We start from the raw sequence: 13,321 nt of genomic DNA, 5'->3' as shown, positions 1-13,321 counted from the left end.
AGGTATAAACCTTGGGAAAACATTTGCACTTTTGCAATGTTGCTCATAGCAACATTTTCCATACAAGCAGAGAGCTGGAAAAACTCATTTACTCACCCCTAACAGAACAGATAAACTGACCAAAGTGTATCTATTTGATGCTAAACTCTGCTCCAGCATATGGGCCCAGTAGTGTAGGTGGCACGTTAAGGTGCCAGAGGAGACACCAGCCTCACATTCTGGAGTGCAGCTTTGAATCCTGGCAGTTCCACTTTCTTTCCAGCTTCCTGCTAATGTGCATGGAAACACAGCAGCAGATGGCCCAATACTTGGGTCCCTGTCATTCATGTAAGAGACCCAGATATATTCCAAGGCCCCTGGCTTCTGCCTGGCCCAGTCCTGATCAATGCAGCCACTTGGGGGAATAAACCATTATATGGGCAATCTTTCTGTCACTCTACCTTTCAAATAAAAGTCTTTTAAAAAGTTAAACAAAATCTGGGCCCAATGCGATAGCATAGCGGTTAAGGTTCTCACCTTCAACACCAGGATCCCATATGGGTGCCGGTTCTAATCCCGGTGGCCCTGCTTCCCATCCAGCTCTCTGCCTGTGGCCTGGGAAAGCAGTTGAGGACGGCCCAAAGCCTTGGGACCCTGCACCCACATGGGAGCCCCGGAAGCTCTTGGCTCCTGAGTTTGGATTGGCTCAGCTCCAGCCATTGCGGCCGCTTGGGGAGTGAACCACCGGACAGAAGATCTTTCTCTCTGTATTTCCAATAAAAATAAATAAATCTGGTACAAGGAGGCTTCCATCCTGGAAAAAAGAATTATCTTTTTTCTCTTTTTGACTTTCTCCCTATGGGTTAGCACTAGACCTACAACACTACCAGTTAAATAAGAAAGTCAAATCACAGAAATACTATCCTGTGTAACATGCATAAAAGTAAACAACAAGGATGTATAAATATGTGGTAAAATGTTAGGAAAAACAAGAGTGATTAATACAAAATTTGAAAGAGTGATTACCTCTTGAGAAGGCAGGTATTCAACTAGGAAAGAAACGATGGAGTTGGAGAGCTCTAAGGTACTGATGACATTTTGGTCCATCAGGATGAGTGCTGGTACTCAAGTGCAGCATTACTGCTATCCATTATTTTACACATATGTTCTTTTTAAAAAAAATCCCTCTTCTATAACCCATAATACCTGACTTTAAATCAAAGGGATCCACCTGAGAATCTTGCTTGAAGGAGAAGGAATCTTACCTGAGGTCTGGACACAGGGCAGGGCATCTGAATCCTACGTGGTTGCAGGAGTAGAGACCTTGTTCAGGAAGGGCTCGAAGTCTTGCAGTGAGGGTTGCAGGATCCCAGGAGAATCCTTCCAAAAACTTCCTCACAAAAAAAGCAAATTGAAACCGCAGGATCCCATTTGTGGGATGGCAACAATTTTTAAAAAAGTTGTCAATGCCTGCATGGAAATGGAACTGCCTAAGAGGCCAGAAAAGCTGCTGCAAGACTGACCTGAATATGAAGCAGGAACATCGAAAAGACCCACAGGAAGAGGTGAAAGGAGCAGTGAGAGGACAGAGGGTCACCCATGGGCGTCTGTCTTGATCAGTGTGACTGCAACTCATGCAAGCAGTGTGCTAATGGCAAAAGGCTCTTCTCCAATTCCTATATGTGCTAGACAGGAAATGCCTTGTATTCCAACTGAATGAGATGGTAGTGTTCGAGTTTAAAGGGATACCGCAGAACGCTCTAATGACAACAGTACTAAGGAAGTGATCTGGAGCCAATGTACAAACATTAGCAGCGTCTACAGAGACTGGTTGTCCACAGTGACTGGTGGTGCATGGCAGAGATATTTGTCATGCACAACACGGTCACCTGAGTGCCTAGCACAGTACAGGAGGCAATATTTGTTGAATACCTGGATGAATGGGCTTAAAAACTGAACACAGGAGAATAAGAAACAGGAAGGCTTTCCTTCTCATGCCTTAAACAGCATGTTTTCTTGCACTACCATCAGTGACTTTCTAGATGAGAGGCTCAGGAACCCATGTGAGGGTTTCACGTCTCATCTTCACAGGTCCAGCACAGGGAAGGGAACAGGTCCTGCATGACCCAAGAAACCACAACCAGAAACACAAACCGGAAGAACGTTTTGTTTAAATTCTCCATGGAGAATATTTTTATTTACTTATAATTCTTCTTGAATATTCTAAAACACACAGTGTGGATTTCCTTTCTTTCAAGACAGTTGTGAGTCTGGTCGATTTGTCTGAGATCTTCAGAAACATTGCCTTAGGTTTCAGCTAAGCGAGTCACAGGGATTGGTCATGAACACTACAAAATTATGGGAGGCCTAGGTATGACCCAATAGTTGCTACAAAAGCATAGGGGACACCAAGACAATACAGCCAGATACAGAGGGTGAGAGAAGGATAGATGCTGTGAAGGAATAGGATTTCCATATACGTTGCTCTATGTACAGTATAAGAGTTCATTTGCACACAGTATATTTATGCTTAAATCATTGGTGTAAGGGCACTCTAAGATAAATACAAGTCTCACGAATAATAATCTGTTCTCTTTGGCTCACAAAAGCACAGAAATACCATAAACAGTATTCAGAACTTACTTCATTAATATATAAATAAGATACATTACAAATGGGAGGAAAATACAAGATGCTCTTTAACATGATAAATCTCTGAATATAAATAAGCAAATATTTGCACTCACCTACAATTAAAGTTATTGAAATCATTACTTGAGTTCTTCCTTCCCCCACTCCCCCCATGACAGTAATTTACACAATCTACACAAAATAATCTCTAAAAATGCGGCCATAGTACACCTGCACCAAGGACTCCGTTCTGCTTTCCCCTAGCTGGTCACTAAAGGGGAGGGTGTGACTCCTGTCAGCTACTGGTGCCTGTTCTCACCCATCAGTGCTTCAGGTAGGAGAGAAGCACGGACAGAGGGCCACTCCCCTGGGACATGGCATTCTGAAAAACATCTGGTCTGCAGATGATGGACAAGCTGGTTTGTAGCATGTTTAGCCCCTCAGTGACATGCTGTGGCGTAAGACTAAGTCCACTCACTATACATACATATAGAGAGAGGTCTAGATAACTGTGCATATGTACTGTGCTCCTAATGTGCAACTGCTGAAAAAGAACCTAAGTCCTGCTAACTACAACAAGCTCAAGGAAGGATTGGATGGTTGTCGTCGACAGATTGCATTTTCCCTCCATGGAATGGTCTGTGTGTTTCCGTAACACATGGAGGTTTGCTCTAGGAGGTCAGAGGGGAATGGCAATTCCCCACCAACTCAGGTTCTGCCATGGATGCTTACAGGTCCTGGCCCAGTCTTTCTATTTCCTCAATGAGGAAGTCGATGTCCGACTGGGTTGCAGCCGGGTTCGAGATGACCATCCGGAAGAAGTTGGCCTTGTCCCCCTGAGGCTGGTAGCCAACCATGGTGGTGCCTGACTCCATCATTAGAGCTTTGATCTTTGGAGCCACCTTGTGATGGAAGACACACAAAACAGCACTCAAAACCAACAGCAACTCTTTCTCTCTCTCTTTTTTTCAGCAACTCTACCCAACTGATTTTGTGCATGGATCTTTGCGGGCTAACATCTAATGACTATCCCATTTTTTCCCTCAGAAAGTACTGTGGGGCTGAATTTTGAAAGTCAGTCATAGAGCAGTAATAACAAAATGAAAAAAGGAAAACAACGTAAAAAAACACTCTTATAGGGAACAATGCAAATCAAGGCTTGTTTCTGTGCAACTCAGGCACACAAACTGTGTTTAACAAATTGCTGAATGAATTAGTGCATAAACTTAATGCAATGAATAAACTGGATAGAGAAATCAATGGCTAGATGGACCTACATTAGATCTGAGCTCAGTGCAAGGTACGATAATATATATACTTGAATCCAGAGTGTTCCTAGGAATATTATTCACTTGCCCACCTAAGAACATCCACCTGAGGCATCCTGCAGCTATCCCTGAACCACCACCAGGGGACAATCCAGACCCAAGAGACATACCACCAAGATGGCACTCAAAACCACCTCATTCAAAGCCCATCCCAAGTTTCTATCTTTTCTTTCTCCCCCATCAGAAAAGCACATTGGCGGGAGATTCCTGAGCAGCCATGGAACCCACAGAGGATTAGATGAGACGAGTGAGGCCATGTACACACATACCCTGTGGAGCTTTTCCCTTCGCTCAGGGCTGTCAGGAACACCCCTGAGGCTTTGTGGAATATACCAGAAACAGACGTTGGTGTGTTCAGGCTGCAGAGACATTAACAAACAAGCAAACAAAACAAGGAGAATGATGAGCCCCTGAAAGAAGGTAGTCCCTAAACCCACGTGCCCTTGATGGAGAGCTCTCAGACCCCTGAAAGAGACCGGGTGTATCTCAAAGGCACTGTAACTTCTGCTTCGGGAGAATAAGATCTGGTTTATCCAATCAGGTCTAATTCTCTAGATAACACCATCTCTAAACATTGAGATGTTGTGAATAATTGCATTTTGGACATGGGCCAAAGATGGTCTTATCCATTTGGTAATGTTCTACTTCTGTCCATAGAGAAAGCACCTGTGATAGCTTATTTTACTGGCGATGACATTTTATTGAGCCTATATTATAGCTCTTCAGTCCCCTCCCTCCCTCCTCATTGTTTACTAACGTTGTGCCCACTTCTACCTCATTTCAGGCGGCATGTCTGTTGTGTTACATAGGCCATGAGTATTAGCATATGTAAGAGTTAATTATATACTTATTATATGTGTAATTAGAGTAAGACCTCAGAGATCGATGTATGGGCACTATTTCATTGATGTGAACTGCTCAGGACTCTTCTGTTCATTTGGTGACTCTTGACTATTTCCCTAATGATATAAGCTGTCAAATAAATGTAAGTGGTGTTATATGAGTATTGTGTGATTTCTGAGTGGAGTTTTCTTTCCTTCAATCCTGGCTCCTGTTCCAACTATCTTCCTTCAGTTGTGAGCCCCATCAGGGCAGAGGCAGTATTTGTCCTGGTCAATACAATATAAGCCAGTCCTTGGCACAGGATCCAGCATATCAGTGATACGATAAAAATGAAGATACTTTTTAAAACTTCGTAGAAAATAGAATTATAACTTAAATTCATTTTGGTGCAAATGTTTTCGAAGTCCTACACAGGTTTTTTTCTAATATGCATTTTCCATAAACTTCTGGAAGCTCCTCGGTCCTTCACTATGTGGAGGTGGCCTCAGGGCAGCGGTGATCTTCTCTAGCCATTTCACAATGAATCTATGCAAAGTAGAGCCCTGCTTTCGAAGCAGTGTGGGACAGTTAGGACAGCCCCAACCTGTAAGCTTCTGGGAACTAAAAAAGCACTTTGTCATGGGGATTCAACACAAGGCCAACCCTAGAATGAAGAATTGTTCAGTCCTGGCAGGCAAGGAGGGCTCCCCTTGGCTGCAAAGCACTGGCTGACAGTAATAGTTTGGGAAGGGGTGGAGGGAAAAAGTCACCTAAAAGCTCTCAGAAACAAACGTCATGAGCACAAGGGAATTAAAGAATGGGTGCACCTGGTAAAGGTGGAGAAATGTGGTTTCAGGAACTGCCCTCAGTGGTTTTTCTGGAAGCATGTTGCACCTGCTCCATGAGAACAACCTACCTCACCATCAAATACCATCTCAAATTCTTCTCTGTTTTTAATCTTGGCATAGAGGTACTCGGCCAGTTCCAGGCATTTGTTGATCTGATTTTCAAATCCCACTGTGCCCTGTTTTGAAGAGAAAAGGTGCAGCTGTTGATCACTTGTTGCATGTTCTGGTGATGGGCCTTGGGGAAAGCTAAGCTGCTCTTGTTTACAGGAAATACACATTCTTGGAGGGAGATAGGAAGACAGCCTCTTCACAGCTCTGCTTGCAATAAAATAAAGCGTGCCTCTCTGCCATCGTGGCACTCTAGGTTTTGGGCAGTTATTCTCAACAGGGCTTGTAACTTTCTGCTGGTTAGTCACAGCCTGGGCTGGAGGCCCATTTTTGGTCTGTTTTTGGATGGTGATAATCCAAGTGTCATCTACATTGAGGCCAGTTCACCAACTGTAACTGGTACAGCAATGGAGATTAAGCAATAAAGAAACCCTAAAAGCCACTTTCTGTCTACTGAATCTAATAAAAAAAAAATAGTGGCTTCTGCTTTGTATGTTTAATGTCATTTTCTCAACCTTCATCTTTATTGCATTGGGCTATGAGGTTGAACAAGCAATTAGGGCTGGGTGTTTAACACAGCAATAGAGGGGCCCGGCGGCGTGGCCTAGTGGCTAAAATCCTCGCCTTCAATGCCCCGGGATCCCATATGGGCGTAGGTTCTAATCCCGGCAGCTCCACTTCCCATCCAGCTCCCTGCTTGTGGCCTGGGAAAGCAGTCGAGGACGGCCCAATGCATTGGGACCCTGCACCCGCGTGGGAGACCCGGAGGAGGTTCCAGGTTCCTGGCGTCACTTGGGAAGTGAATCATCGGATGGAAGATCTTCCTCTCTATCTCTCCTCTCTGTATATCTGACTTTGTAAGAAAAATAAATAAATCTTTTAAAAAAAAACAGCAATAGAGACACGGCTTGTAACACCCACACCCCACATCACAGTGCCTGAGTTTGAGGCCTGGCACCCTATCCTATTCCTTCATCTTAATACAGACCCTGAGAGGCAGTGATGATGGCTCAAGAGCTTCAACACTGGCGCCCATGTGGTTGAGTTCCAGCTCTGGGATTCTCCTGGCCCAGCCCCAGGTTGGGGACATTTGAGGACAGAACAGCACAAGGGAGATCTCTGACTCCTCTATCTTTCGCCCTCTTTCTCTCTCTCTCTCCCCCCTCTCCTCCCTTCCTCTCCTCTCCATCTTTTAAATAATTTTTAAAAGTTTAAAAGAGCAAATCACTGTTTTTTTCCTATATATTTTGAGCAATACTGCCTTAGATTCCTTCTTCCCCAATGGTATATCCTGACCAAACACTTCCCACACCTTTCTAGGCAGGCTATCTTCCCCACAGCACATGATCATCACCCCTTCCAGAGACAGACTGGCAGGCAGATGGGGAAGCCACTGGTCCCAATCCATGCCTGGAGATTCCAATAACTCCAACTACTGACAGACTGGTGGAGTGTGAATTTCAGAAGTCAGCAGGGCTGCGAATGCAGTAGCAGGGCTGCTGAGTGGGTCTGTGTAAACAAGGAGAGCAGATGCATGAGGCTGACTTGCAGATGGCTCACAGGCCTGGGTGGAGTCCAACACTGGCAAAGAGGGAAATTCCCAATGTGGTGTCCCTGCTGAGCGTGCATGTGAGCCCGCCATCCCAGGGTCCCACCTCGGCAACCAACGCACGTGAGCCAACCCTGCTGAAGATGGTTCAGCAGGTGACTGATTAGTAGGCAAAGCAAGGACAAAAAATGACTAAGATGGGCGATGTGGTCACACTGGTACTTTTTAAATGACAGGATTCTTATTGCAGTGTATGGTTGTTTATGTGCTTAACATGCCTATGATGACTTTACAGTAAAAAATCAAATTAGGATTGTTTTTCGGTTAAAAAAATGATTTCAGGAGGAAAAAGCTAATTATCTGCTAAAAATTTCCTACAGAATGAAGATATGACTAGACATTTTTATGGAAAACTTTGTTGTTTGGGTGTTCAGTAATCTCACAAACTTGGAAATGACTAAAACTAACTTGCAGTAGATAAAGACAATGGATGTGAAATGAAACTGAAATCAAGACTGCTTTTACTTGATGGCATAAAAATACTTTTGGAGCAAATAGTCAAATGGTAGTACTCCCCCTGACTCAAATTTTGGGGAGAATTCCAGCTGTTAGCTTTTTCCCTCCAAAGTGCAGGAATGTAAACAAACGGGGTGATGCCTGTGGACACCCAATGTTGCAGCCTAGTAGAATTTCTCAGGAACAATGCCTGCATCGTTCAGATGGAGAATAAAGTACAGGTAATGGGAACGTGATGACTTCAACAGAACTTCAAACTGTCTTCTATATCTCATGACACAAGGCCTCCTAAAGCATTCCAGAGTTCCAGTCAGAGCGATGCAGTCATATTACCTTTTCTATTTGCACTAATTTCAACATCCCTAAGGAATGCTGTGGAAATCTTTGCCTTAGCATAATTTTTCAACATAAGAGGAAGTCACAAGAAAACCTTACAATCATTCAAATCCAAGAGACTGAACAGAAGGAAATAGGCAGACAAACAACATGGTTAATCCATTATCTAGACAGTGATCACACCCACAGTGAATTATTTGTGATACAACTTTGTCTTTTGCCAATCAGTCCGCAAACTACATTTCTGTTCTGTGTCCTGAACCCCTATTCCATACCTTGGCTTTCCACATCAGCCAGAACTTGAAGATATCCACGTGGCGGCCACACTGAATTGCTTTGTCCCCAGTGTCATAGGAGACGTCGTACTGCTTGTCTGGCTGGAAGAGGTAGCCTGCACACATCTGGTTGCATCCTTGGAGTAGCCCCTACCATGAGAAATCAAGAAGGCTATATTTGTAATCACATGTAATGCAACTGTGACATGGGGCTGGCTAGCAGGAGGAACTAGGGATCACAGACAACCTTGCCTCTGATGGTCCCACCAGACCTTGCACCTGTTCTGATGTCCTTACCTGAATTCACCTTTGGAAAGTCTTGGCCCCATCTTCTGTCACTCTGATTGGACTCATCTTTGATCTCAGGGAGCTAACTGCAAGCACCCCATGGTCGCTTTCAGTGGCATTTGGAAGTATGTGTGGTCATCTGGGTTGTTTCAAAGTCTAGGAAGTGTTGTGGCATCCAATGGGTGGGGGGTTAGAGGTGTAAACTTCCTCAGGGAGTGGCACAGACTCATAAAAGCAGAGTAAAGGGCTTGTACAGGTTATAGTTCCTCCTAGCTGGAGACTTCTGGAATGCCCAAGCAGGTAGGTGCATTGGAGTGATGAAACACTGAAGGTCATGATCCCATTGTTAATTGTGTACAGAAGGGAAGAGAGTACTAACCTATGTATAAAAACTTTGGGGCTAACCTTTCTTGGAGTCCTAAGTTGGCTATTCACAGCTTTGGTCCTACCTCTGCTTTGGGGACCATAAACACCTGTGCTCTAAGGGTATTCCAGACAATACTTTCCATCCTCACCCAGGAAGAACTGATTGGATGCCTCAGCCCATTGCTCCCACCCTGGTCTGTGCAAACACGAAGGGATGCTCCGTGCCCCCCATTTCCTTTGAGCACCTGCTATCAACTGAATAAGGAGTAAGGGTGTCCAGCAGCAAGCATGCAGGGCAGAAGCCAGGATAACCACAAGGGCAGGAAAGGACAATGGGCTGCCATGTCCTTCTGCTACCAGCTGTGCAGGCCCCCAGCCACTCCGGGGAGGGAGTACAGACCTTCTCCCTGACGAGAATGGCCGAGCACTGCAGCAACACGCCCATCATCTTGTGAGGATTCCAGGTGACAGAGTTGGCCCTGAAAGAAGCACATGATGCTTTAGGGGAGCAGGCATAGCAACTACAAAAGGCATTCACTCTCTCAAAGAAAACACCACCGGTGTCAATTCCCTGCTCAGTGTTTTCAATGCCTGTTTTCCACAACAGACACATCAGGTACAGAACACTTCCAGGCACGCTCAGGCTACCACACTGCAGACAGTCCCCTCTGAGTCACTGCTCACCCTAACAGCTGATGCTCATGAGGCACTTAGAATGTGTCCAGTTGTTCAGAGAGCTGCAGGGATCATATCACTAGGGCATTCCAGGCTTTGGAAATAGACTGTACAAATCTGGAGCCTGGTCATGACTTTTGCTAGCTTGGATGAGTTTGCATCATTCTGTTGTGCCTCAGTTTTCCTATTTGAAAAGTGGGAATGTCCAGCTCACAGTGCTGAATAAAGGATAAAACAAGTTAATAGAAAATGCAGAAGTGCTCCAGCATATGTAATTCTCACACCAGCCCCATTATCACTTCCGTTTCAGATGGAGAAGCAGATGCACAAAAAGCCTAAATATGAGGTCCTTTCAAAAAGTTCATGGAAAAATAGAATGAAAAAGTAAATTTATTTGACACCCCCAAACATGAAATACACACTTTTTCATAATGCACATTTCTCATGAACCTTCTGAAGATCCCTCAGGAATGCCCTAAAGCCACAAGAGCTGGGGAGCAGTGAAGCCAAGACACAAGTCCAAGGAGTCTAACTGCAGAGCCAGGGTGCCTAACCACTCCACATGTCGCTGCTGTCTGCCTTCCTGCTCTTATTCAGTGCAATAGGCTGGGAGGTGGTGCTGACCTAGCTACTCCTGGCCGGATAAAGAGTAACAGCTGAAAGCAAAGATGAGTTGGACTGTTCTAGACTTTGTCTACCTCGCAGTGTTGTTTACATGCTAAGTGTGCAAGATTTTGCCAGTTTGGGGCTGCAATGATGGTTTAACAAGCACGGTCTCCTAGCAACCACGCCAGTCTGTCTGACACAATTAGCTGGTGAAGGAGCACGCTCTCTGGGACATTACAGAAATGACTACGTACAATGTATAATGATCAAAACTTGAATAGTCGGTTTCAGTGGTTTCAGATTCCTTTCCCAGTGGGGCCTGGCTGGACTCCGTGTTCTGATTCCTGTAGAGTGTTTTTCCCTGACATGGTAATGTCTTAGAATCAGATGGCTGCAACCCTCTCTGGATTTAAACCCCTGTATGATTTGTAAACTCTCCACCTTGCGTAGGCCCTGTAGAGGGAACACAACTTCATGTGCAAGTGTGCTGTGTGGTGCTTTCCCTTACACGCACTATAAACACCCTTGTGAAAGACAACTGGGGATAGTGCTAAGAAAATTTAACTTATCTTGTGGACAAGAGGTAGGGTGTGTCATATTTAAATGGTAATGAACTTGATCAATTTTCTCACTGCTACCATTTGCTGAGTCATCAAAAAGATCCTATTTAGATCTCATCAAATGTCTTAAATAGTCTTCTGAATGCCATGAAGGTTTAAAGTGAATGATTCCTTACTGCTACAAGTGGAAAGCAGTAAGACACATCATGGATTTGTTTCCTTTACAACCTGTATGACCTTTAAAATGTCAGCAAGAAAAAAAATCTAACACAAAATGCTTCAAGTTTTCCCAGGCTCAGAGATGAAAAGTGAAAATTGCCTGAAAAGTCTAATTTGGCAGTGGGGCTGGCTCTACACGTCATGTACGCCATCCTCCAAGGTATAGGGTTGGATAATCATGCTTCAAGGAGTCAGTCTCACTCAGTCTGTGTGAGGAGGCAAGCAAAAGGAACAAAAGTTTCGTTACAAGATGCCACTGGTGTACTTCCCTCATACCTGCTGCCTATTCACATCTCAGACCCCAGTCAGCTCTCACTTCTCCCACTTTGCTCCAGTCATCAGCAACTCTGTTGGTCCTCCTCTCACCAAGAACCAGCCCTGCCACAAATCTTGTCATTCCCACAGTCTAGCACATTCCTCAAAGAACCTTGATTCCTGTCTCGGAGTATCTGCTGTCATCCTCTAGAAAGCCTCAGACATAGCATGAAATGGCATAACGTCGGGGGGCCTTGTGGCCTAACAGGTTAAGATGCGGCTTGGGATGTGCGCCTCCCATGCCGAACTACCTGATTTGAGTCCTGTCTCTGCTTCTGATCCAGCTCCATGCTAAGGTACCTGGAGGCAGCAGAAAATGGCCCAGCACTTGGGCTGGGACCACCCCCATGGGAAGCCAGATGGAGTTCTAGGCTCCTGATTTCGGCCTGGCCACCCCTGCCTCGGCTGTTGTGGGCATTTGGGGAGTGAACAGTGCGTGGTTCTCTTTGTCTCTCTGTCACTCTTTCAAGTAAACCAATACAACTTTAGAACTTGGCTTATTTTGTGTTCACTGTTACCTAACCTTGTTTCACTTTTCTTTACAAAGCAACATGTTAGAGACCTACTTGTACTTATGATCTAGGCCTCTGGAATGTAAGCTTTGGGAAGGCAAACTTCTTCAATGATAATCCTTTCTGTATGCAGCCTAATTTTTCCTGTCTATGTCAGACATGCATTGTTTTATTTTAAAAGATTAATTTATTTTTAAAATTCAGAGTTATATATAGAAAGGGAGAGAGAGAAAGACCTTCCAATCTGCTAGTTCCCTTTTCAAACGGCTGCAATAGCTGGAGCGGGCCAGGTAGAAGCCAGGAGTTTCTCCTGGGTCTTACACGTGGGTGGCAGGGGCCCAAGCACTCGGCCCATCCTCTGCTGCTTCTCCAAGGCCATCAGCAGGGAGATGGACCAGAAGTGGAGCAGCCAGGACTCACCAGGTGCCCATAGGAGATACTGGTGTTACAGGTGGCATCCCAACCCACTGGACCATAGAAATGGCCTCACAAGCATCATTTTTACAAGAAAAGCCCACAGATGGTTGAAAGGAAAACAGGTAACTGAACAGTCACACCCATGCTGGCAGACACATTGTGTTCAGTGGTACTCAGTAAACATGAGGAGGCTTCCCAAAGTTCACCAAAAATATGAAAAAAAAACCACTGTGAAGCATTTCAAAATTTAACCAACTTCTCCTTTCCTGCTTTTTCTGTGAACTTTTGGAAGACCATATATGCAAGGAATCCACACGAGTTCATCATGGGTCAGCACCCAGGAGTCAGGTTAAGATCCTATTTCACTTAGATCACCCACTTGAATCAAATGATGACCAAAACAGAAGTTAAGGAAGCCACTGTCCAGCGACCCTACCTGAGCCCTTGGCCAACTCTAGTGTAGCCTGCAAGCCACCCTGCTCTGCAGCCTCTGTTCTCCTCCACCTGGGAACCTGCAATCTCTGTAGTTCCATGCACCCCACCGTGTTGTAACCGCTTAACTTACTCCCTAGCTAAACTGCCAACTCTTTGAGAAGTTGTCTGGCTGGGAAATAGATCTTGTAATATGTGCTCCTTAACCACCAACTAAACTGAAGTGCACAGAAACAGACTGAAATAAGATGTTGGGGAGCAGAGCGGAGAGGGGTGGCAGATATCACAGTGCCCTGTGCTTGCTGCCCCAGAGGGAGGAGCAGCGGGCCCCTTGCACTGGCCCCTACCTTTCAATGCCGCTGAGCTTGTGGCGGTGCTTCCGCGACATGAGCAGCCCTCCGCCCCAGGCAGCCTGCAAGGACAGAGACAGAGAGGCACAGTGGTGCGGTGATGCAGTTTTGCTACATGAGCGGTAACTCCCAGGAAACAAGCAAGCTTCTCTGACAGAAGAGCAGTTGTGATGCTTCACCATGGGACAT

The 13,321-nt window shown here is 45.2% G+C and overlaps 1 protein-coding gene across 1 annotated transcript in view; it reads right to left on the bottom strand.

The window, feature by feature from the left end:
* Positions 1-2,784: 2,784 nt before the first annotated feature.
* Positions 2,785-13,321, bottom strand: part of GAD1 (glutamate decarboxylase 1) — a 42,476-nt gene continuing 31,939 nt past the window's right edge. The window contains exons 11-16 of the mRNA XM_004577075.3: positions 13,130-13,194; positions 9,447-9,525; positions 8,393-8,542; positions 5,677-5,784; positions 4,208-4,297; positions 2,785-3,512 (exon numbers count right to left, since the gene is read on the bottom strand). Coding sequence (XP_004577132.1) covers positions 3,339-3,512; positions 4,208-4,297; positions 5,677-5,784; positions 8,393-8,542; positions 9,447-9,525; positions 13,130-13,194 — 666 coding nt within the window. The 3' untranslated portion in view covers positions 2,785-3,338. The remainder of the gene's footprint in view (positions 3,513-4,207; positions 4,298-5,676; positions 5,785-8,392; positions 8,543-9,446; positions 9,526-13,129; positions 13,195-13,321) is intronic.

The sequence above is a fragment of the Ochotona princeps genome, chromosome 5 (assembly GCF_030435755.1).
Source record: "Ochotona princeps isolate mOchPri1 chromosome 5, mOchPri1.hap1, whole genome shotgun sequence".
Taxonomy (NCBI): Eukaryota; Metazoa; Chordata; class Mammalia; order Lagomorpha; family Ochotonidae; genus Ochotona; species Ochotona princeps.
This window is presented reverse-complemented; position numbering and strand designations above follow the sequence as displayed.